The sequence below is a fragment of the Macaca thibetana genome, chromosome 11, assembly GCF_024542745.1.
Source record: "Macaca thibetana thibetana isolate TM-01 chromosome 11, ASM2454274v1, whole genome shotgun sequence".
NCBI classification, from domain to species: Eukaryota; Metazoa; Chordata; class Mammalia; order Primates; family Cercopithecidae; genus Macaca; species Macaca thibetana.
This window is the reverse complement of record NC_065588.1, coordinates 103,137,764-103,161,571: the sequence shown is the minus strand read 5'-3', so window position 1 is coordinate 103,161,571 and position 23,808 is coordinate 103,137,764. Positions and strand designations below refer to the sequence as shown.

The 23,808-nt window shown below is 37.7% G+C and overlaps 3 protein-coding genes across 6 annotated transcripts in view; 1 reads left to right on the top strand and 2 right to left on the bottom strand.

The window, feature by feature from the left end:
- PWP1 (PWP1 homolog, endonuclein) overlaps positions 1–23,808 on the bottom strand; it is a 753,749-nt gene that overhangs the window by 729,847 nt on the left and 94 nt on the right. The gene's annotated exons all lie outside the window — the stretch shown is intronic.
- Positions 653–23,737, bottom strand: TMEM263 (transmembrane protein 263). 4 transcript variants are annotated; one of them, XR_007717863.1, is made up of 4 exons: positions 23,465–23,737; positions 11,900–11,969; positions 7,784–8,322; positions 653–1,192 (listed from the first exon to the last, which is right to left on the bottom strand). XR_007717863.1 is itself a non-coding variant. In XM_050749954.1 (3 exons), exons 2-3 carry the CDS (start codon positions 11,961–11,963, stop codon positions 8,036–8,038), a joined length of 351 nt encoding a protein of 116 aa, XP_050605911.1. In that variant the 5' UTR covers positions 11,964–11,969; positions 23,465–23,737; the 3' UTR covers positions 5,400–8,035. The 4 variants fall into 4 exon arrangements, 3 of the variants coding, with proteins under 3 accessions (XP_050605911.1, XP_050605912.1, XP_050605913.1); XM_050749954.1 differs by lacking the exon at positions 653–1,192 and having other exon boundaries at positions 5,400–8,322; XM_050749955.1 differs by lacking the exons at positions 653–1,192; positions 23,465–23,737 and adding an exon at positions 22,271–23,163 and having other exon boundaries at positions 5,400–8,322.
- Positions 828–1,987, top strand: MTERF2 (mitochondrial transcription termination factor 2). Its single transcript, XM_050749821.1, has one exon. It carries the CDS (start codon positions 828–830, stop codon positions 1,983–1,985), a length of 1,158 nt encoding a protein of 385 aa, XP_050605778.1. The 3' UTR covers positions 1,986–1,987.

Below are 23,808 nucleotides of genomic sequence, written 5' to 3'. Positions count from 1 at the left end.
GGCCAAGCTGGTCTCAAACTCCTGACCTCAGGTGATCCGCCCACCTTAGCTTCCCAAAGTGCTGGAATTACAACTTATTCTAATTCTGGATTTATAAAAGGGAGTTTTGTTCACATAATTCTAAAAAAAAAAAAATCCACATTTAACATAAAATAATTGGCCCATTTTGGGTGATAGTTATTCAGCAAAATATTTAATGTATAAAATTAGAGATGACCCTTCCCCTCTTCCCTCTTTAAATATCTGCTTCCACTAAACATCAACTTAATAATGTAAAACATTTTTTAATAAACCATGTGTGTGTGTGCATAATACAGCCCTCCTAGAAGAAAAACAGTTGTGGAAAAGGAAATTTGTATGAAAATAACATTTGAGATCTGTGAACCTTTGAACTCTTTCGTCTTGCTGCTCTTCTGTAAAATGGAAGTAACTCAACAGTGTATTTACAAAGTATAAGATGTCGAAGTTGTGGAGAAGTGTATTACAATTCAATTATTTAGGAGGATTTTTGATTTCTTTTTTTTTGAGGAGTTTCACTCTTGTTGCCCAGTTTGGAGTGCAATGGCACAATCTCGGCTCACTGCAACCTCCAGCTCCTGGGTTCAAGCAATCCTTATTTAGGAGGATTTAAAAAAATATTCCACATGAGTAGTTTTCTTGTCTAATTTAAATCCACTTTATTTCCAGATGTTGTAAACAGCTCAAATTTGTAAGTGTATGTGTTCTGAAAGTCAACACCCTTATACTAAAAACTTTTATTCTTTTTACAGATAGAATGAGTCCATTTAAGTCCCAGGACGGTGGAAAGTAACTAGTGGATTGCAGCCATGTTGTGGAAGCTGCTGCTGAGATCCCAGTCCTGCAGGCTGTGTTCTTTCAAAAAGATGCAATCACCTCCAAAATACAGACCTTTCTTAGCATGCTTCATCTATACAACTGATAGACAGTCGAGCAAAGAAAATACAAGAACAGTGGAAAAGCTCTATAAATTTTCAGTTGACATCAGGAAAATTCGCAGATTAAAAGGATGGGTACTTTTAGAGGATAAAACCTATGTTGAAGAAATTGCGAATATTTTACAAGAACTAGGTGCCGATGAGACTGCTGTAGCCAGTATTTTGGAACGCTGCCCGGAAGCAATTGTCTGTAGTCCAACCGCTGTTAACACCCAGAGAAAACTCTGGCAGTTGGTCTGCAAAAATGAGGAAGAGTTAATCAAGTTAATAGAGCAGTTTCCAGAATCTTTCTTTACTATTAAAGACCAAGAAAACCAGAAGCTGAATGTTCAGTTCTTTCAAGAGTTGGAACTAAAAAATGTGGTCATTAGCAGACTTTTGACTACTGCATCTAATGTTTTTCATAATCCTGTTGAGAAGAATAAGCAAATGGTAAGAATTCTCCAAGAGAGTTATCTAGATGTAGGTGGCTCTGAGGCCAACATGAAAGTTTGGCTACTAAAACTGTTAAGCCAAAACCCATTTATTTTGTTAAATTCTCCCGCAGCTATAAAGGAAACACTAGAATTTCTCCAGGAGCAAGGTTTCACAAGCTTTGAAATTCTCCAGCTTCTGTCCAAACTCAAAGGATTTCTTTTTCAACTTTGCCCAAGAAGTATACAGAACAGTATTTCCTTCTCTAAAAATGTTTTTAAATGCACAGATCATGACCTGAAGCAATTAGTTTTGAAATGTCCTGCCCTTTTATATTATTCTGTTCCAGTTTTAGAAGAGAGAATGCAAGGATTATTGAGAGAAGGAATTTCCATAGCTCAAATAAGAGAGACGCCAATGGTTCTTGAATTAACACCACAGATAGTACAGTACAGGATAAGGAAACTGAATTCCTTAGGCTATAGAATAAAGGATGGACATCTAGCAAATCTAAATGGATCAAAAAAAGAGTTTGAAGCTAATTTTGGCAAAATTCAGGCCAAAAAAGTAAGGCCATTATTTAACCCTGTGGCACCATTAAATGTTGAAGAATGACATACTGACTGATGTTGCTTCTTTCTAGCAGTGCAGGGTGAAACTAACTAGCAAAGACAAAAATTCAGGCAGTTTGTAGGCACCAGTAATTTAAGAACCTGCTTAGCTTCTGGGTTGTATTTGAGTTATCTCTAAATAGATAAATTCTGACTCATTTGCCATATTATAAAATATAAATTGTATGTTTTAATAAATAAAGTTGGTAACTTTTACCTTAAACCATTATTTCAAAAACTCATGTACTATTAAATGGCATATCAGTGTGACACTTTATAAGTGAATCACTTCTAAGAAATAGACAAGTGCTTAATTCAAGGTGTGGATACATTTTTATTCATACAGCACATTTCATCTTAGGATACAAATCCAGTCTTTCTCAATACTAGCCATGAAACATCACTCTACTGTGGTCCGAATTCTGTAGCTTAGTGTTACGTGAACTATCAGGAAACTTCTATACCTTTTTTATTTTTTTTTGGAGAAAAGTTCATCTTGTGTTTAGAATAAATGACTGTCTTTGAGAACCAAGTATTACTCATCCAAAAAGAAGAGTTGGAGCCTACTTGTCTGGTCAGTTTGTTTAGAATTGACCATTATGGTAACTCTTATAAAACACCATGCACATTCATTACTTTCCTCATTTTACACATGAGGAAACTGAAGCTGAGAGAAGCCACTCAGCTGCCAAATGGCAGAGTCCAGGTTTATTAACTGGGCTCCGACTTCTGTTCAAACCTTGTGAACTGGAAGGATTACTTATGAATTGACATAAGAGAAGTCACCCCTACCTGACAGGCCAAAAGGAGTAAGTACTAACAACAAATTCAGGGACATGTATGAAAACCTCTCCGTAAAATGTTCTAATTCAAAATTTTCTAATTTATATACATTTGAAATAAATGGAGCTTTTTAGAAAACATTCTGAAAATCCAGGTCTGCCTGTAAGAGAAAGTGGGTGATGGTTAGTACTAATTTTAGGGGTGGTGTTTCAAGTTTCCATTTCTGAACCTTGTTCCAAGATAAACACACCCAGATAAAGAACTGAATGACTTTCAGCTGTGAAGTCTGAACTTTGTAACAAATGCACAGCCAAACAACTGACTGACATCTGTGCACTATTTGTACATGGCTTAAGTATAATGAAAAAATTATGAAAAATGCAGGCAGTATCCTCACTCTTCACTCCTTCAGCAAATGCAAGTAACCCTTACTATCCAAATCTGTTTGCCTCCTAGAGGGAGCTCTGTATGTAAGTGCTTTACGATTCTAAAAGTACCATTGTTCACTGTTCTACGGATGAGGAGACTCAGGGTAAGTCACCTACCCAAGGTCATGCAGTAATGTTTGTTCAAGAAGAATAGCAGCTAGTACAGTTAGAGCAGGGTCGAGTGGTTGGGAGGAGAGAGGCGGCACAGGTCCATGTAAGGAGCAGAATCTCATTTGAAGTGTGATGGGAAACCCTTGGAGAGTTTTTAGTTTATGCTTCTTGTCCTGACATAAAGAGTCAGTGGCACTCTTGCTCTTTCACTCTTAAGTGTCTCAGCTGGGAAAACATTATATGTGATATGGTTACCTTGGTAGTTAGATGTCAATTTTGAGATGCCTATTAGACATCCTAGGAGGAATGTCAAACAGGCAAATGGCTAAGTCTGGAGTTGAGTTTCAGTCAGAACTGAAAATACATATTTGGGGATCATCTGCCTATCTATGATATTTAAAGCCATGGCTCTAGATTAGACTGCCTGGGGAGAAAAAAAAAAGTGCAGATTTGGAGTAGGGTAGTTAGCCAAGCCTGGAAAAAGACTGGTCAAAGCAAGAAGTTGGTCACAGGAAGAAACAAGGGCATGGTCAATAATAATGAAGCCACTGAGGGGTCAACTAAGATATAGAGAAGTGACGAATGGGTTTGGCAAAAAGGAAATAATTGGTTCACACTATAGAGTGATTCCACCTGTAATCCCAACACTTTGGGAAGCCAAGCAGGAGAATCACTTGAGATCAGGAGTTTGAGACCACCCCGGGCAACACAGTGAGATCCTGTCTCTACAAAAATTTTTAAAAATATTTTAAATCAGCCTGGTGTGGTGGCACACACCTCTAGTCCTAGCTACTTGGTAGGGTGAGGCGGGAGAACGGCTTGGGCCCAGAAGATCAAGGCTGCAGTGAGCTATGTTCGTACCACTGCACTGCAGCCTGGGTGACATCGAGTGTGAAAGCAAACATACAATAAAAGGGCATATTAGAAAGTTTGAGTGGCTACGTGTACGTTGTGGCCATTAATTTAAAAGGAGACTAGTCAATACAGCAGCAAAATTTAAGTGCTCAGATCTAGGCACGGAGAACCAGAGGTAGTTACAGTTATAGAAATATATTTGTAGCTTACTCTAACTTGATTACGTTCTTAATCAATTATGCAGTATACTGACTTTATTTTCCCTTAGGGCCCATTCCATTGCTTTTGGCTTTTGAACCTCTGAAATTGTTCTGCTTTGCCTTTTTTTTTCTATTCATATGTTCTAACTCAGATCTTCCTATGAAACAATTTTAAAAATTCAAAATCAGTAACATAGCAGGGGGAGATATCCTTCCATTAAACACTAGAGTCAAATTCAGCTTCCTCTGTGATAAAAGGCTCTTTAACAAAATTAGATTTTCTTCAATTTGTGTAAAATCACACTAAATTCATTGCTGTAGCAAAATGTAGTCACCAAAGTAAATATGATCACCTGAAAGACTTCCGGTAAGCTGCTAGTCAGACAGCCTGGTCAATCAAGCATACAGGCCACACTGAATGTCAACACTAGACTAAAGGTCTAGTTACTCAGTAGCCCCATTTCTGTTCCTGGACATAAGCTGGAGAAGTTGTGACCTACATTAATTCGAAAGTGATATGGAAAATTCAACTAACATTGAAAGTCAGCCTGTTCTGTATTTGCAAGAGAATAACGATACTTCCTTCATAAGGCCCTCATGCTGATTAAATGAGAAGTATGGACACTACCTGGCAGGTATGCAGATGCCTAGTAAGTATCAATTTTCTACACTCCTCCCCACCCCTTTTAGTCATTTCTTTCCAGTGAGATGTCTAAGTTGGTTCCACAGCTACTTAGAACAGAGACAAGTGTTCCCTGCTTTATAATCCCTCCATCATCAGTTTTCAAACTTTGTTGTACACAAGAATTACCCAGAGAGGTTGTTAAAATGCAGTCCTGGGCCCCACCTTGCAGAGATTTGGCAAGTTGGGGTAAAACCTAGAAATCTATACTCTTAATCTTTATTAGAGTTGCTTAAAATATATTTGTATTTCATGGTTGTGTCAGCATCAAAATACATGTTTGTACATTACTATCAAAAAAATTTTAAATTAGCTACAGCACTTTCTGAACTGCAACGTAACTAAAAATGGTAAGATCACCCTGTTTTAAAGTTTCCTTTATTTCTTTAGATCTTTATGAAACATTCCATCTTTTGCAGATCATAGTGCTTTATTAACAAATTCATGTGTTCTTTTCCCATCCCTTTAATACAAAAAAATTATTAGTTATTTTCATCTGACATTTCACTAAGTACAGAATGTATAATGTCAACATATTAGATCAGCCATTCAAGTGGGTCACATAAGTTAATCCTCATTGTGCCAAATACCCACTCAAAGGATAAGCTGAATAACAGATGCCTCCAGGTGTATACACTAACCTGAATTTCTTGATGTGAACTAGTCCTGTTTAACAGGTCAAATTGCTCGTCTTTCTAAGTAAACTAAAAGAGACTGAAGTATACAGCTGTACATACATATCATCAAATGGTAAGTTCATTTCAACAAGAACCTCTATAACTAACTGTACATTTGTACAGTTTTCTGCTATCATTGCAAAAGCCCCTCTGAACAAAGTTATAGTTTAGAATTTAAAACAATCTTGATGAGACAAAACGTACCGGGTGGCTTTTCTGTAGCAGAAATTAATTACAACCATTTTTCCTCAAGCAATTTTAAAGACAGGCAAAGTTGAAAATAAATATGCAAGCATACAGTAAACAAAATGTCTATACTGAGAAATTCAGATACAAAGCACAGTGGAGTCTATAACTGTAGAAGTTAGAAATACAAACTAGCAATGAAGCAATAATTTCTTCCAAATAGCAGGAAACAAGTTCTCCAATACCATTATTTAGATAATTATTTAGTGCTCACCTGTTGATTTTAGAGGTATTTTTAATCCCGTTTGCTGATTATGACATTTGACCAGAATCCCAACAAATACCTTAAATCATACTGCATGAAATAAATGACCATTTAATTCCTGATTAGTTGAACTCCTTAATGACTTCAGTTTTGTATATAATAGAAAGGTTCAAGAACCTTTGTAGATTTGCTTACAATTGCTGCTGGTATTTATGAAAGCTTTTAAAAATTATGTTATATTCTTATCCATTTGTTGATTCCACATTAATGTAATTCTCTGAAGTATTTTATAAACAATTAAGCCTTGGGTGTTAGAATGGTCTGTTTCAAATTTTCAGGTATGCTATCTTGACTGACTTACTACAAGGTATCACCCCCCTTTCCTCCCCTCCACTTATGAAAAAAAAAAAAGTTGGCAGAATGGAGACAAATTTTCAGATTTAAGTATAAAGAAATTTAAGATTTTCCCAGGCTTGGATTATAATCCTTGGTTGACAGGAATGCCAAGTATATATGCCAATTGTTAAATGTTTATGAAATTAAACATGAAACAAAAAGAAAATGAATTCCAGCTAAATCATACTGAGAAGGAATGAGACATGAGACATATTAATAAGATACAACACATTTATCATCCATAATCAAACACTTCAAATCCATGACTGAAATTGGCTTGAAAAATGATACAAACTCTACAGCTGCTTTAAAGGACTGGAAGATAACGTGTTTTTAAAGCCTACATAAACCACTGAAGCACTTTTATATATTTTATATTCAAAACTAATCTATGGAGCTCATTTCATTTAAAATAGTAAGTCCTCACATATTTATGGTTACTTTTACAGTGTTTTTAAAAAAGGAGTACTGCTAATAATTTAAGACATCCTAAACACAGAATAGGTGTGAAGGCTTCTTTTTATATTTTGGGTGTTTTAGGTAATTTTTAAGAACTTAAATTATTTGTTCCTCCTTAATAACTCTTCCAAAATACCTTCTGACCAGTAAGTAAATGTTTCTTAGGCACTGTGAGGTGTATTAATGATGAAGCATGAACCCAGGCTGAGAAGTGTACAATTTAATTTTAACTACTGCCAGAACAGTTAACAAGCCCTGTCTTATCCACTGACAGCAGGAAATGCCTTTACCACACTACTCCTGAGATTCTAAAGAGGGAAAACTAATTTCACAAACAACCTTTAAAAGAATCCATAGATGACTCTAAGAACAGCACATATTCAGGGTATTAGAAAGATGTTTTCTTTTGTAAGGCATCAATGATTAAAATAATAAAACGCATGTTTACTAACAAAAGATGGTTAACATTATCATAAAACCATTTATCTTTTCTTTTTAAACTTCTCTAATTCCTGCTAATTTTGTCAGCTTAAATAAGAAATGAATGCCACTTGGCCTAATCAACTATGGTTATAAAAAACTAAGACATCTGAAACTATTAGGCACATCAAAGGTACGGCTTATGTAATTCAAGGTTCCCTTAAGGGGCAGGTGAGTTACCTGGCACATTATACATATGGAACTCTGAAGATCATCTACTAAATTCAACTTTCACATTTTTAGTCAAACTGAAAGACTTATAGTAAATATTCAAACATACCATATCTTCAGTTACAACTGAGTAAGTGTAACATTTTACCAGATAAAAAGCTGGAACTTAAGTATAAGAAACCTTCATATACTGTGCTTGTATTGGTCTCCTCTTTTTAGATGAAAGCCAGTCATCAATACTTTCAACACAGCAGTTTAGAAGATAAACGTCCAAAACAGTTGACTTGGTTGTAGTCCATAATTTAGCAATTCAATGCCACTGGCATTATAGTGCTGTGGAGCACAAGTGTATCTCCATATTTTAGTCAGATTTGTCTTTCTTCTTTCCTGTTAAGGGCACTTTGTTTACAACAGCAGACCCAACAGCTGTAACACCTCCAGCCACAGCAGATACACCCCCTTTCACCAGCCCTATTCCCATGGAAGGTACAGTTGTAACAGCTGTTTTGGTCACTTCCAGACTCTTTCCACCAATCCAAGCCACACCACCAATGGTGGCACCAACAGCTCCCTTTGTAACACTGAAGATACCCCCAGTCACACGGGACAACATGCCTGGTTGCTGCTGTGGGTGATCTTTCATTGAACCTAATGAGAGAAAATATCATGAGACAATCAAATATAAGTCTTTAAAAGAGCAGTACACATCATTAAGTAACCTAAGACTTCCTCACAATGAGGAGGTTGATTTGATAAGGCCAACCACACCAATTTAAAGATACTGAAGAGCTCTTCCTTCAGGGTATAGTTGTACATGTTTTTACAATATCTTGGTCTAATGCTAAGTCTTAGTATCTATGAGAAGAAATGCTTTAGAAACTAGACAACTTTTGTAAAACAGAATCCTATTTTAAATGTTTCCTTGATTTACGGTTTTGTTAACAAATAACCTTTATTTTACATCCTAAAAGGAAGATGAAAAAATAAAAAGATAAAAACTATATTTGGCCTTCATTTCCTTGATAGAATTTCATCAATCATTACCGAAACAATCTTCTTTGTAAAAAGCAGTCGTTTTCAAGGTATGGTCTGGGACCACTGCAGATGCCGAAGACCATTTCAGGGGGTCTACAAGGTAAAAACTATTTTCATAATATTATTAAAATATCATTTGTCTTTTCACTTTCTTTCTATCATGAGTCTACAGCAGTTTTCCAGAAGCAGAATGATGTATAATACAACAGACTGAATGCAGAAGCAGCTGCAAGAATGTAGCTGTCTTGCATTAATCCTAACATTAAAGAGATTTGCTAAAATGTATAAACCAGTATCACCTTGCTCACCATTTCCACAATTTTTTTTTGTTTTGAAAGAATTACTATTCACAAAAACATTTTAATTATGTTAATATGGGTTCTTTTAATGAATAAAATATTCAAATTTCTCAGTTTTTATTGCTAATATGGTAAATACTGACAAAGACATAGCTCTTTGGGGCCTTAATTTTTGAGACTGAAAGACATCCTGAAACCAAAAAGTTTAAGAACCCCTATTAAGTAAATACATTTGGGTGTCTGCTCTATGTCTCCCTTACTGACATACTGAAAGAGCTAACACTATATAAGAATAAAAAACTATTCATCATTTAAAATCATGTTATCTACCTAAAAAATGATTTTTATTCAGACATAAGTAGGACAGAGAAACTACAGCTATGGCTAACACTTAAAATTACTGCCACCATAATTCTTATGAAAGACAGTGTGTGCTTTAAGTATCTAGTTTTTGAAAACTAGAGATATCTCCCATAAAAGGTAATAGCAATATGAAAAATTAAGCTGTATCTAAGTCATTAGTTTATTTTCTTTGTTTTTTTTTTAATAGAGCCACATATATTAGCATGTAAACTCAAACTTAGGAATAAAATGACCAGCAGAAAGATTTCATAAAAATTTGCACCAGTTTAAAATGAACACAGGTCTTTTCTCGTTAGTAACCTAATAATTTAAGCAGCAACAACACATAAGCATTGGTGTTTTTCTAAACTTCATGGAAAAAAATTTGGTACTTACACAATTCAAGCTTTACCTCTAAAAAAGAAGGAAATTACTGGGTACATAAGTCCAACTAAGCACCAAAGCTACTAGAATCTAGCAGAATGAGGTTCTCAGAGAAGGTATCATGGGGAAACTGATAATATTTGATGGAGAAAATAAAAAATTCTGAAAACTGAGCTTTCCAATGCACAAGGCACAAATTTACCTTGAGACAGTTTTTCTTTTCATTGTTTGAAGATTTTACATTGTATCACAAGTGGGAAAATCTCACTGACTAGTCAAAATATCTTTACAAAATAGTGCATAAATACAAATACAGCAATAGCTATGAATTTTAAAAACCAAATATTTTATTAAAACTAATAAGCATAGTTAATACACATTTTTTGATGACTGAAGGACTTAAGATATAGATGAGCATTTGAATATATTAGTTATAAAATTATTATGGAAAGGATTACATAATTGATAGTTCTTCTGTAATCAAGGTTACTAGTCCTAGGAAAAAAAGGCAAAATCCTGATTTGGGGCTACAACAGATAACTGCCTCATGCCAAATATCTCATTAGTAAAACTGTCTTGCCATGCCAAATTTGGTACACATGCATTTAAAGAAGACAAATAATTTTTCTTAAATCAGATAAATAATTAATGCAGCTGATCTCTTTAATTACAGTGTACTCTTAATTATCACCATATAAATTATCTGCTTTGCAGATTCCTCTTGTTTAGTGGTTGGCATAGAAAGACATTCTGCTTTGTTCTCTTCCTTGATAATCATGCCCCTGGATGGCCTTTATTTATCCCTTTCCTGGTTTCTTTCTCACAAAGTCCTTGTTAACTTTCTCACTGAGCCCTAACTTTTCAAAACTCCATGGTTCCAGACGTAAAAATGTAAGGCATGAGTTAGTAATTTTCCAGGCTATTCATCCACCAAACTAAACCTAATCAGCTAGTTTTTGTTTTGTTTTGTTTTGTTTTTTGAGACAGAGTCTCACTGTTGCCAGGCTGAAGTTCAGTGGCACGATCTTAGCTCACTGCAACCTCTGATAGTTCTTTTGAATTCTTTTTGGCTTAAGTGTAAACTCTTTGTTCCTATTTTCCTAGCAATTTCATTTTTGCCTACCAATATAAGAAATATATAGGAAGAAAATTTTAGACAATGGTTAACAGAACTAGGAAAAAATATATGATACCTAGAGTCACAACCTCCAGCCCTAGTAATCAACATGCAATTCTCCAAGGACATCACTATTTGGATTAAGTTTAGTAATAGTCTATACCAAAAACATGCCTTTAGTAATTTTCTGTATGTACTCAGGACATTCAGGTGTGTTTCCAAGGGTTTTTGAAGAATTAAAATGATTCATGGTATCACAATTTTCAAACTAAAAGAGAATTATGACTTAAAAACAAATGAAGCAGACCCCAAGATCATGTGTTAATAGAGGAGGAGAGCTACCAGTTACAATGTAATGAATAATAGGAGTTTAACAACAAATCTCCAATGCCTCTTGAATTAGGCTGATTTTGTATGCAGGATATCAAAACTAAACACAGTCCATCCTTCCTCTGTATCCATCCTCACCCTTTACAAATGAAAGGATACGCATACTTCTAAAATGGTCTTAAAAGAAGAATGACAGGAAAATATTATGCCTTATATGGTAAAATTGTGTCCCTATTCACCACTATCTGTGCTTTCTTATTAGAGGCTAAAAATGTTATCTTCAATTATTTTGGGGACATATTTACTGACAAGGTAAACAGGTTATATTTCTTTAAATTTAGTTTAAAAATCAGGGCTGGGAGTGGTGGCTCACACCTGTAATCCCAGCACTTTGGGAGGCCGAGGCAGGTTGATCACCTGAGGTCAAGAGTTCAAGACCAGCCTGATCAGCATCGTGAAACCCCTGTCTCTACTAAAAATACAAAAAATTAGCTGGGCATGGTGGCGGGCGCCTGTAATCCCAGCTACTTGGGAGGCTGAGGCAGGAGAACTGCTTGAACCCAGGAGGTGGAGGTTACAGTGAGCCGAGATCATGCCATTGCACTCAGCCTGGGTGAAAGAGCAAGACTCTGTCTCAAAAAAAAATTAAAAAATAAAAACTATCAGAACTTTAATTCAGTATATTTTTCCATTCTTAGTGTTACAGATGTATACTTACCTTCTGGTGGTTCATCATTAAGGTATGATGGGATTTCTTGTTGATTTTTATCTGTCTGATTCATGATCTCCTAAAAAAAAAAAACATACAAACACATTTCATTTTAACCTCAACATATGAGACTACCTCTTGTCACATGCTAAATTGTGATTTCATCGACATTATTCAGATAAACAACATTTTATACCCACTCTACAACTAGTCTTCGTCTTGTTTCTCTCCTACTTCAAACTGTGGCATTTAATAAATACTTTAAATTGTACCAGTTGACAATATAAATCTTATGTGAAACACCCACCAAAGAGTGGCAGTCACAGTGTAAGTTTTCCTACGTTGTTACTGTGGTGCTTCAACTACAAATGAATGTTAATCACTGAAAGAGAGCTGGAAGGTAGGGGTTAGCCAACCAAAATGTTGTTTCCTCCTACAGAATATTGGTTAACTTAATTGTGACTTATTTCACAATAGACTTAAAGAAAAAAGTATACCATAACTAAAAAAGGTGTTCCCCAGACAGAATGGCTATTATTAAAAAGTCAAAATATAACAGATGCTGGCAAAGCTGCAGAAAAAAGAATGCTTATACACTGCTAGTGGGAATGTTAATTAGTTCAGCCACTGTGGAAAGCAGTTTGGAGATTTCTCAAAAGAACTTAGAACTACTATTCAACCCAGCATTCCCATTTCTGGTTATAACTCAAAGGAATATAAATCATTCTACCACACACGTGTGATGTTCATCACAGCACTATTCACAATAGCAAAGACATGGAATCAACCTAAATGCCCATCAACAGTGGACTGGATAAAGAAAATGTGGTACATATACATCATGGAATACTATGTAGCCATAAAAAAGAATGAGATCATGTCCTTTGCAGCAACACAGGTGGAACTGGGGGTCATGATCCTAAGTGAATTAACGCTGGAACAGAAAACCAAATACTGCATTTTCTCCCTTATGAATGAGAGCTAAACACTGAGTACACATGGACACAAAGAAGGTAACAAGAGACAGCAGGGCCTGCTTGTAGGTGGCGAGAGGAAGGAGAGTGAGGGTCGAAAAACTACCTACCTGGGTGATGAAATAATCTGTACACCCAACCCCCACAACACACGATTTTACCCATGTAAAGAATCTGCACATGTACTCCTGACCCTAAAATTTGAAAAAATAAATAAATACTAAGGTGTTCTATCTGAGAAAGTCCTTAAAAAAAAGACATCCCACTCTTATAATGACACCACCAATCTGAATCAGTAACAGATCAATTTTAATGACTTTCTGCTGTTCTTAGAGCTCTTATGAACAGAGGCAGTAACAGAATTCAAAATTTACTGTAAAAAAATATATATTATACTATGATTAACTCTAAGTAGTAAGGGAACCTAAGAAATAAAATAAGCTGTGCTGCAGTAAGGAAAACATGATTAAAATTTTATTTTCCCAATTTCCTTTACTATCATAAAACACTGCCTTTTAAATTCACTTGAGTAAGTCAAGATTAGAGCAAGTCAAGATTGGTCTAAAAGTGTTCTTTATAATATACTGTCTGGCTTGGCCAGAAAACTAAGGTTGTGATCCCAGCAGTCAACTAAGTATTTCCTAGTCATACATCCTTGGAGTCCAAATTATTGTATGTGTACATATACAATAGATATTAAAAGGGATATTGTGAAAATTAACAATGTAGTTCAATACATTAATTAACAAACACTGATTAAGCACCTACTCCTGAGCCAGACAATGTTTTAGGTGCATGGAGTACAGTAATCAATACAGACAGAAAAAATCTCTGCGATCACCAAACGGATACTCCAGTAGGGAAAGGCAATAAATAAACACAAAGAGAGTATTCTATGTCAGCGGTATTTATATACTATGGAGAAAAAGGGACGGATAAGGAGAGGGTGTGTTTTTTTAATAAAGTTTTTCTTTTTCTTTTTGAGACAGAGTCTTGCTCTGTTACCCAGGCTGGAGTGCATTGTAATGCTCTCAGCTCACTGCAACTCTGCCTCCCAGGTTCAAGCAATTCTTCTGCCTCAGCCTCCCGTGTAGCTGGGACTACAGTCGCGCATCACCATGCCTGGCTAATTTTTGTATTTTTAGTGGAGATGGGGTTTCACCATGTTGGCCAGGCTGGTCTCGAACTCCTGATCTCAGGTGATCCGCCTGCCTCAGCCTTCCAAAGTGCTGGGATTACAGGCATGAGCCACCGCGCCTGGCCAGGGATGGATGGGGAGAGGATATGATATTTTAGATAGGATAGTCTGTGAAGGCTTTACTGCGATGACATTCAAAGAAGGTAAAGATACAAGATATTTAGGTGAAGAGTCTTTGCAGAAGAAGCAATAGCAAGAGCAAAGGCCCTGATGTGGGAGCTTACCTGGATCAGCAAGAAGGAACAGCCAGTAAAGTGTGGCAGGGTGGCATCAAGGGCAGAAGGAGAGGAAGTCAAAGAGTGAGGTCTGGATCAATGTAAGCCCTTGAAGGCGAAGATGGAGAGTGGCTCTTAACTGAGTGAGATGGGAAACTAGTAAAAGGCACTGAACAAAAGAGTAAGGTGATCTTTTAAAAGATCATTCTGGCTGCTGTGGGAAATACAAGCAATAGAAGAACAACAGCAGAAGCAGAAAGTCCCATTAGGAAACAACTTCAATAATTCAGGCCAAAAAATGTTGGTGGCTTGGATGAGGGTGGTAGAGGCAGAGGTTGTGAGAAGTGGGAATTTTCAAAGGTGGTTTTAACTTCATGGAATTCATCTTGTTATGCCTTTAAAACCTAAATCCTATTTAAGATGAGACTTCTCTGCACCCCTACTGAGTCCAGCAGCAAATGCTGTGTTTAATAAATATCTTTCAATTGCTCTAGTGAAAATCCTGACTCAGGTCATTTATCAATGGCACCTAATCTTATCCTGGTTTGATTTGAGAATTTAGCACATCATCCCAAACATAAGATTTAAAAAGGAATAGTAAAGCTAAGTAATCTCTCACAGAAAAACCAGGAAGAATTTCAGCTGATGCATTACTGGGAAAAGAGGTTCTTGACAGATACGCCTTAATTTTAAAATCCCCAAATCACAAAGGTACATTTATTACCATTCACATTTATATTTTCTTTGATCTATCATCATGGTAAGATCATAACAAATTATACAGGATGGTGGTTAAGGCTCTGGGGTCAGAGTGCCTGAGTTTGAATCTCGGCTTGACCATAAGCTGTACAGAAAAGGACAAATAACTTCATTAAATACTTGCTGTTTAGGATAGTTAAAAATCAAAGACAATTCTAGCCTTAACCCTAAGATAAGAATACTATTTAACATATTTCAAAACAAAACATGCACAAATTCCTGGAAGAATATGTGTCCCTTCTGAGAAATGATGATTTTGAAGCCACTTACTTCCCTACTGGACTATTAATTTCAAGAGGACAGACACCTTTGTCCAACTTGTTCATCACGGTAATCTCAGTACTATATATTAATACCATACACTTACACACAAATCCAGGAGATCACTTGGCTGGTCAATCAACAGAAGGTACCATACCCTACAGAGAAATATGGGAAATTACATATGCCCAACCATCTTACATGTTTTAACTGGAGTTTAAAAATAGGTGTGATTATGACTGTAACTGCATACATTTCAAAACTGACTTTCTGGTGCCTACCCCATAAATCCCTACCAACAGTCTTACCTTTTATTTCTAATACAGTCTCCCTTAAAAACAATTATTTTTCTATATCCTATCTTGTAATTAAGAGAAAGACCACAATTTAAAAAAATTAGTTCTGCTTTATGAGAGCATAACACATATGCAATTTAATCTAAATAATATGAATTGACTTTATCCTTCTGTGGGTAGTCAATAAGAAGCCATGAGCAGAGTTACACTGTCATATCTGTGCCTTAAGATGCTAACTGAAGCAAGAAGAGATGGAAGGACAGAGAGATTAATACAGTAAGTGGCTATTTCAGTAGTCCAGTAAGATAGAATGACAGTCTAAACTCTGCCAAATTTTCATGTCTAAATAAATGCTTTGGACCAAAATACCAGGGTCACCTTTGAATTCTGCTTTTCTTTTACATTCCCATCTAATTATCAGTAAATTCTGTTGCCTAAATAAATCCAGAATATAACCACTTCTCATTACCTCTACTGTTACCACTTTAAGCCATCATAATCTCTTACTTGTACTACTGCAAAATCTCTGAATGGGTCTCTGAGCTTCCACCTTTGTTCTTCTTTCAGTCCAGTCATGTCATACTCTGCTTAAAATCCTCCAACTGCTTCCTATTTTGCTTAAAATAAAATTCAGAGTCCTTATACCTTTGCCTTTGAGGCCAGATATTTAATCGCCATCTCCACTATTCTACCTCTTGTTCATTCCAGTCTAGTAACACAGAGTTCCTTGTCTATCCTTTCCTCAAAGTCTTTTCCCCAGTATATGTACATGGCTCAAGTCCTTCTGCAAATGTCCCCTTATCAGAAGATGTTCCCTGACCACCTTATAATAGATGAGCACCCTCCACTCTTATCATTTTCACCTAATCTGTTTACTTTGGGTCGCTCCCAATTAAAATGTAAGCTCCATGAGAACAAATGCTTGGTTTGTTCGCTACTCTATCACCAGAGACTTAATCAATGATGCATGGTGGACACTCATATACTTGAATTTTTTGTAAGAAGTAGAATGTAACTTGGGTATTAATGTGAGATGAAAGGGAGAATCTAATGTCATATTTCTAGTATAAGACAGAGATGATGAACAGAGAGAACATCAGAAGAGAAACGTTTTGAAAGAAGATGAAGGACTTGTTTCTGAACAAGCTGTATTTGAAATACCTTCAGGGCATCCACAGACGTTCACCAGGCAATTGGATTTAAGGGGCCAGAGACTCAGCATAAAGTTTGAGTTAGAGTTGAGGTTCTAAAAGCAGTTTGAAGTGATAGTTGAAGCTCTGAGCAGTGGGTGATATGATCAAGGAAAAGAGTAATGAGAAGCCAACTGACAGTCTTAATTGGCCAGCTCATAATTAAGAGGTGAGCAAAAGAGAAGCCAGCAAAAACAAACAAAACACATCTGAAAATGAAAAATGAGTACAGCCTCATGGAAAGCAAGAGAGGAATTTATAAGCTTCCAAAAGACACACATTATGCAGATGTTAAAATAATTTATGATCAAACACTACAGAAATATGCTAATGCTATATTTAGAGACTATAAAAGGCATATGTCATCATACCCAATTTTTTAAAAAATGCATACAAAAAGACTGGAAGAAAGTATGCCAAAGTATTAATAAAGATGCCATGGGAAGTAGAAATACATAAGTTTCACATTTTACATACACATGCATGAAGTAGTATATATAGCATTTATATATTCATAATATAGTATTTGTATATAGTTTTCAATACATATACATGGAAATATGCATAGTTAAATACATATAGAAATATGCATAGTTAACTAATGTCTATAAATTTTCTACCATAAAAATGTATTGCTTTTATAATTAAAGAAAAATACATATTTTCAAGTCTTGGAAATCAGTGATATTCATAAATCATATTTTTAAAGATTACATAGTTCATCTAATCCTAATTATTCTAAGTTTTAGCCACAGATGAAGTTAATAATCTAAAAAACAATGTACTTGAATCACATGATGCTTTAAGAAAATGATATCACTGAGTTTTGTTCACAGTTATGTCTTGGGTAAGGAAATCCTGACAAACAGCCTTATGCAGGTTATTACTATATTAACTGTACAATACTGTTAAAGACATTACCCACTACAACACTTAATAGCTCTGATACGGAACTCCACATAAGAAATTTCTTCAGAGGTAATTATTCAGAAAATGTCTTGTTTCCTCCAAATATTTAGTACTTTTTCTTAAAGATTTATGCATTTTTATATTTAAAAGACACAAAGGTGTAATGTCTTCCTTCTCTTTGGCTTCCAGGAAGCTTATAGCTAAAATCCAAGCTCAACTAGGTAGGCCCCTGCATAGTTGTGTCCTATCTTCCTCTACACTTCCACACCTCCTCAAGACCGCTACTCGGATTGCTATTTCTCCCTGGCATGCAATTTGAATATCTTATTTACATATTTTACCAATTTGTTGGTACATGTTTTTGTTGTAAGCTGCGAGATAGTATTTGTGAGAAAAAAGAAAATATTGTAATCCCAGCACTTTGGGAGGTTGAGGTGGAATGCTTCAGCTAAGGAAGTCAAGACCAGGAAAACATAATGAGCATAATGAGACTTCATCTCTACAAAAATATAAATAAATAAATAAATAAATAAATAAATAAATTGACTGTGCATGGTGGCGCACGCCTATAGTCCCACATATTTGGAAGGATGAAGAGGAAGAATTACCTAAGCCCAGGAGGTTGAAGCAGCTGCAGTGAGCCATAATCGTGCCATTGCACAGAGCGAGACCCTGTCTCAAACGACAGGATAGGACAGGACAGGATGAAGACAGGTGGGGAGGGGAGGGGAGGGGAGAGAATCCACATATACTTTAAGCATCACAAGAAGAAATACATATCAATATATGGCCCAAATTGGGGGTTTAAAAAAAAACTCTAAGCTAAAGTCATGCTTTCCAAATGTACCTTTTTAAACACAAGGACTTAAGAATCCACAGGAGAGACATAATGCCTGCATTTTAATCTAGAGTAATGTAAAATACTGTTTTATTTTTAAATTCACACACAGTAAAAAGTAAAATGAAAAGTGCTTGAGCACTGTTTTTTTTAAAGATAACTAGACTTTCAAGAGATTTCACTCTCGCCTGGGGCTGCTTCCGGGTATATTCTCAGACTTACCAGCTCTCCTTGCCAGTCCAACCACACTCCCACTCCCACACCCAGCATGAGTTCATTCTGGCCTTAAATTAGGAGTATTTCTGTAGAGGAGTGTGAAATGTAAAAAGCTGGATACTATTATATAGAAATATTCAGTTGCATTTAAAAATTTATTAGCAGTAGTTACCAACAGGATTATCAATAAACAAGAAAGTAGCAACTCTGGAGTCCTGCCGTGCCGGGCATATGTTAACCTAGACTAGAGGAATTCACTATTTAGAAAGCCCTGAAAGTCCTAAGTGCCACAAAGATTAGTTTCATTGAGACTAAAAAAAAAAAAAAAAAAAAAAACACAAAAAAACAAGGGCCAGGCACCGTGGCTCACACCTGTAATCCCACCACTTTGGGAGGCCAAGGCGGGTGGATCACCTGAGGTCAGGGGTTCGAGACCAGCCTGGCCAACATGGTGAAATCCATCTCTACTAAAAATACAAAAATTAGCCAGGCGTGGTGGCACACGCCTGTAATCCTAGCTACTCAAGAGACTGAGGCAGGACAACTGCTTGAACCCAGGAGGCAGAGGTTGCAGTGAGCCAAGATCTCACCACTGCACTCCAGCCTGGGTGACAGAGCAGGACTCCATCTCAAAAAAAAAAAAAAAAGATTAGTTTTGTTTTGATGTTTGGGTATCTTGTACATCACACCTTAATAGTCAGTATGTAGTATCAAAATTCCTCTAGAACTCTTAGAGTAATAAAAATTAGTATTAATTTTTATTAATTAAAAAGTCACAAGTATTTGACATTTTTTTTCCTGAATTCCTAATTTGATCATAAGACACTGAGTTACCTTATAAAGGTATTTGCTAAAATCCTTAACTGTGTCATCTGTACTTTTCATTCACATAAACCATTCCGAAGTCCTACACACAAATATGTGTCTAACTTTTAGTGATATTACCTCTTTATGGATATTACCACTTCGTTACTAAAGATACTTTTTATATTACTATCCTGCTTATTATCGCCATTGCAGGAGACCTGTTTCTCTTATAGTAGAAACTGTGAAGATAAATAGACCCCAATCTAAAACTTTGAAAGGTAAATAATCTACTAATAAAATTTAAGAGTATATATGTAGAGACAAGTATCAACTGACAGTAAAAATTTCAAAATGGGCCTGTAATCCCAGCACTTTGAAAGGCTGAGGCAGGCAGATCACCTGAGGTCAGGAGTTCGAGACCAGCCTGGCCAACATGGCAAAACCGCATCTCTACTAAAAATAGAAAAATCAGCCAGGTGTGGTGGTGGGTACCTGTAATCCCAGCTACTAGGGAGGCTGAGGCAGGAAAATCTCTTGAACCTGGGAGGTGGATGTTGCAGTGAGTGGAGATCGCGCCACTGCACTCCAGCCTGGGCAAGAGAGCAAGACTCCATTCCGGAAAAAAAATCAAAACGACCATTTTTAAATGTCACTCTTAAGTAATACATTATAATTATTAAATTCTATACAAACTATCTGCCCTGAACTCATTGAATCATTAATTCTACATATACTTGAGCCCTACTATGTGGCAGGCACACTGGTATGCAATTAGGAGTTCAGTGTGATTAAGCACACACAGGCACTACTCTAAACCAGAGTTTACAATCCAGTGGGAATAGACTTTTCCAGCACTTGCCATTTAGTGAGTCATTCAAGAAACAAATTATATATTCAAGAAACAAATATATCTGCTCTCTAGGAGCTCAGAATGCACAAGTTTCTATTAAAAACATACTTTCTGGCTGGGCCTGCTGGCTCATGCCTATAATCCCAGCACTTTCAAAGGGATCGCTTGAGCCCTGGAGTTTGACAGCAGCCTGGGCAACATAGCAAGACTTCGTCTCTACCAAAAAAAACAAAACAAAACAAAACAACACAACACATACTGTTCTAAGGAAGGCAGTAATGACACAATATCTTTAGATAAGTACAAATGATTTAACTTATTCTACAGACATAAATCAGTTCTACCTTTTGGTCCTGAAGTGTGAATAAACTATTACAATACCAACTAAACTGGTTATAAGTGGGTTTTTAAGAAATTGTGCCATATGAAAGACCTCTTTGTTGTAGACTGTATATCATGACTACAAATTCATCAGCAGTTACATTAAGCATTGTAGAGATGGTGAGAAATAATTCTTGCCCAGTACAATAGTATCATAGATTTAGTAGCTGGCGAATATATTGAGCAAGGATTAACAACACAATTCCCTAAAGGATAATTTATTCCAATAATAGAAATAAGTAAACAAACACCTCTTGGGAAACTGGTTTTCTTTTTAAAGGAAAACAGATGAATCCATGTTGTTTGTGGGTTTCAGTAATATTTCATATATAAAGTTTTTATTCATAATAAAAAATTCTGAAAACAGTACATACATTTTCCTCTGGGTAGCACCACCCCTCTATACACCAAAGGAAGTTAAATAACACTAACACGCTATATAAAGCTTAACTACAAAATACAGTGCACAAGTTTATCGGCAAAGCCACTTAAAACTACCTGTTATTCAACAGTAGGTGCCAATGTCCCTATAATAGAAAAAGACAACTATAAATGAATTAGCTAAATCTTTCTACATATTCTACCTAAAAGAACTTTGCCACATCCTCACTCCCATGTTTTTGCTTCTTTGCCAAACAACTGCAAAGAGATTCAAAAATATATTTATACAGAGCTCTAAAACATATACACCAACAAGCAGAGTACATTAAAAATCCAGCTGTTCTTATGTTTTTCTAGTTAAACCAACTATTGGGAAGAGTCTGCTTTTAAAGATGGCCCCTGCCCATTAAATCAACAGCAAATAGGCTACAAGAAATGCTCTCAATCTAGCAAGGAAGAAAAAGTCATCTGCCAGTAAAATTTGTAAGTGCCCACCCAGACGAGTGATAACTGACAGCGTCAAAAAGGCAATTTTTAAGGGTTGTCCTTAAACGAAACATTAAGCAAAATTACAATACTCTATTAAACCAGAGAACCAGCACACCATCTTCATATTATTTCAACAGATATTTGCATTCCTACTATGTGTCAAACATTCTGTTAGGCACTGAGGCATCCTTGTGAACAAGCATACAAAGGTCCTATTCTCAAGATGTTTATATATAATCCAGTGAGGTATCTTCCGGAAGCAGAAAAAAAGTAAATACCTAATAACTGAAACAAAGAAAGGTAAAGATTTTCCTGTAGTTAAAAAAAAAAAATCAAACACATGCACACACACAGACACCTACCTGTATATTTGTCTAATGTAGCAACCGTTATAATTTCTAACGATGCTTTCTATAAATGGACAAATTTTTACTGAACTTGGTTTCTGGTACATCTGTTCTAACAAAGACTAAAGAAATGAAAGTGGAAAAAGCAAAACAGGATGCATATGGGTTTATCAAAGGCTACTTCTCCCTTTCTTTTTAAAAAGTTAAGTATGGGCGCGCGCGCGCGCGCACACACACACACACACACACACACTGGCGCGCGCGTTTACCTGTTGGTGTGGTATCGATATTTCTGGGGAACCCTTGAGGGCACTCACACCAGCAGAAGTTTCAAAGGCTAAACAATAGCATACAGCAAATAATCACGTGTAGCAACTTTTTTCATTTGGAATTAGCAGCGTTCACAAGGACGCAAAAATCAAATTAAGAACCCTTCCCTTTTCTCTAGGTGTTTCCAAACCCTTCCGGGTGGCCCCTTCTCTCCCCACTGATCCCTTTAGGCTCTAGGCAAGCGTGTGTGTGTGTGTGTGTGTGTAGGCAAGCGTGTGTGTGTGTGTGTGTGTGTGTAGGCAAGCGTGTGTGTGTGTGTGTGTGTAGGCAAGCGTGTGTGTGTGTGTGTGTGTGTGTTTTCTGTAGCAGAGACAGCGACGTGGCAGGAGGCAGAAAATGACCCTGGAGGCGCCGTGGCTAGCGCTGAGCTTGGCACCTCCTCCCTCCGCTCCACGTTGTACACCCAGCACACCCCCCACTCCCGAAGGGTTCCAGAATTTCTATGTAAGAAGGGTTTAGGACAAGCGATCTGATTGGAAGTGGGAGCTGGGGGATCGGTCTTGAAGCTGCGTGTGCAGAGCAGGCAGTTTTTATTTAGACTGGGAGGCAGTGACGGCACGGATGGGTGCTCCAGCACTCCCTGTCACCCCTGGGCGCCGGCAGCACCCTCTCCATTCCCACTTCTACTTTAGGTTGGGCGTGGGGATACAGCCTTCCTACCCGGGAAGACCTATGGGGGTGTCGACTGGGGGACAAGTCATGTGTGCCTGAACCCAAGAGGGAGGTTTATCAACAGGTCAGGAGTTTGCCCGGCGAGGAAGACCAGTACCCAAGCCCCTCCACTGCATCCGCCTCCCAGGCTGCTGACGCCCCCCACTTCCCTCCTCCGTCCGCAACCCCGAACCCCCAGATGCTAAGAAGTCAGGCGGAGGCTTTCCAGGGGAGTGCCCAAGCTCCAATCGCGGCGTGGCAGTCAGCGACGTATGAGGAGGAGTAACCCCAGAAGCGAACCTCCATCCGCCCCCAACTTCGTCCCGCCCCTCCCCCTTTCCCTCTCCGGCCTCGCCGAGGCCCAGCTGGGCAGCCAGGCCGGGCAGTGGGAAGTGAAGGGCAGGGGCGCCAACGGCAGAGGGCGACGGAGGAGGGCAGGAAGCCGGGACTGCACCCCTGCCCTCGCATCCCGACTCACTCACCGCCGGGGTCGCGGCCAGCGCTAGGACAGGAGCCGGGCGGAGGGAGCAGGCCGGCGCCGAGGAGAGCTGAGGCGGCCTGGGCGGCAGCTGCGGCCGGCACAACCCCGGGCAGTCGCGGCTCTGGAGACGTCTTTTCAGGATGTGGAGCTGGAAAACTGGCGGCGGCGGTGGAGGCGGCGGCCTCTGGCTGCGGACGTGGCGCCCGACGCGACCCGCCCCCTCCGCCGCCTCCTCAGCTCCCGCCTCCTCCCGCGGCTCCGGCTCCGAGGCGCACGCGCGCTCTTGCAGCCCGGGCCCCTCCCGCGCCCACCGGGCCTACGCCCACCGGTTTCTCGCAGGGTCCG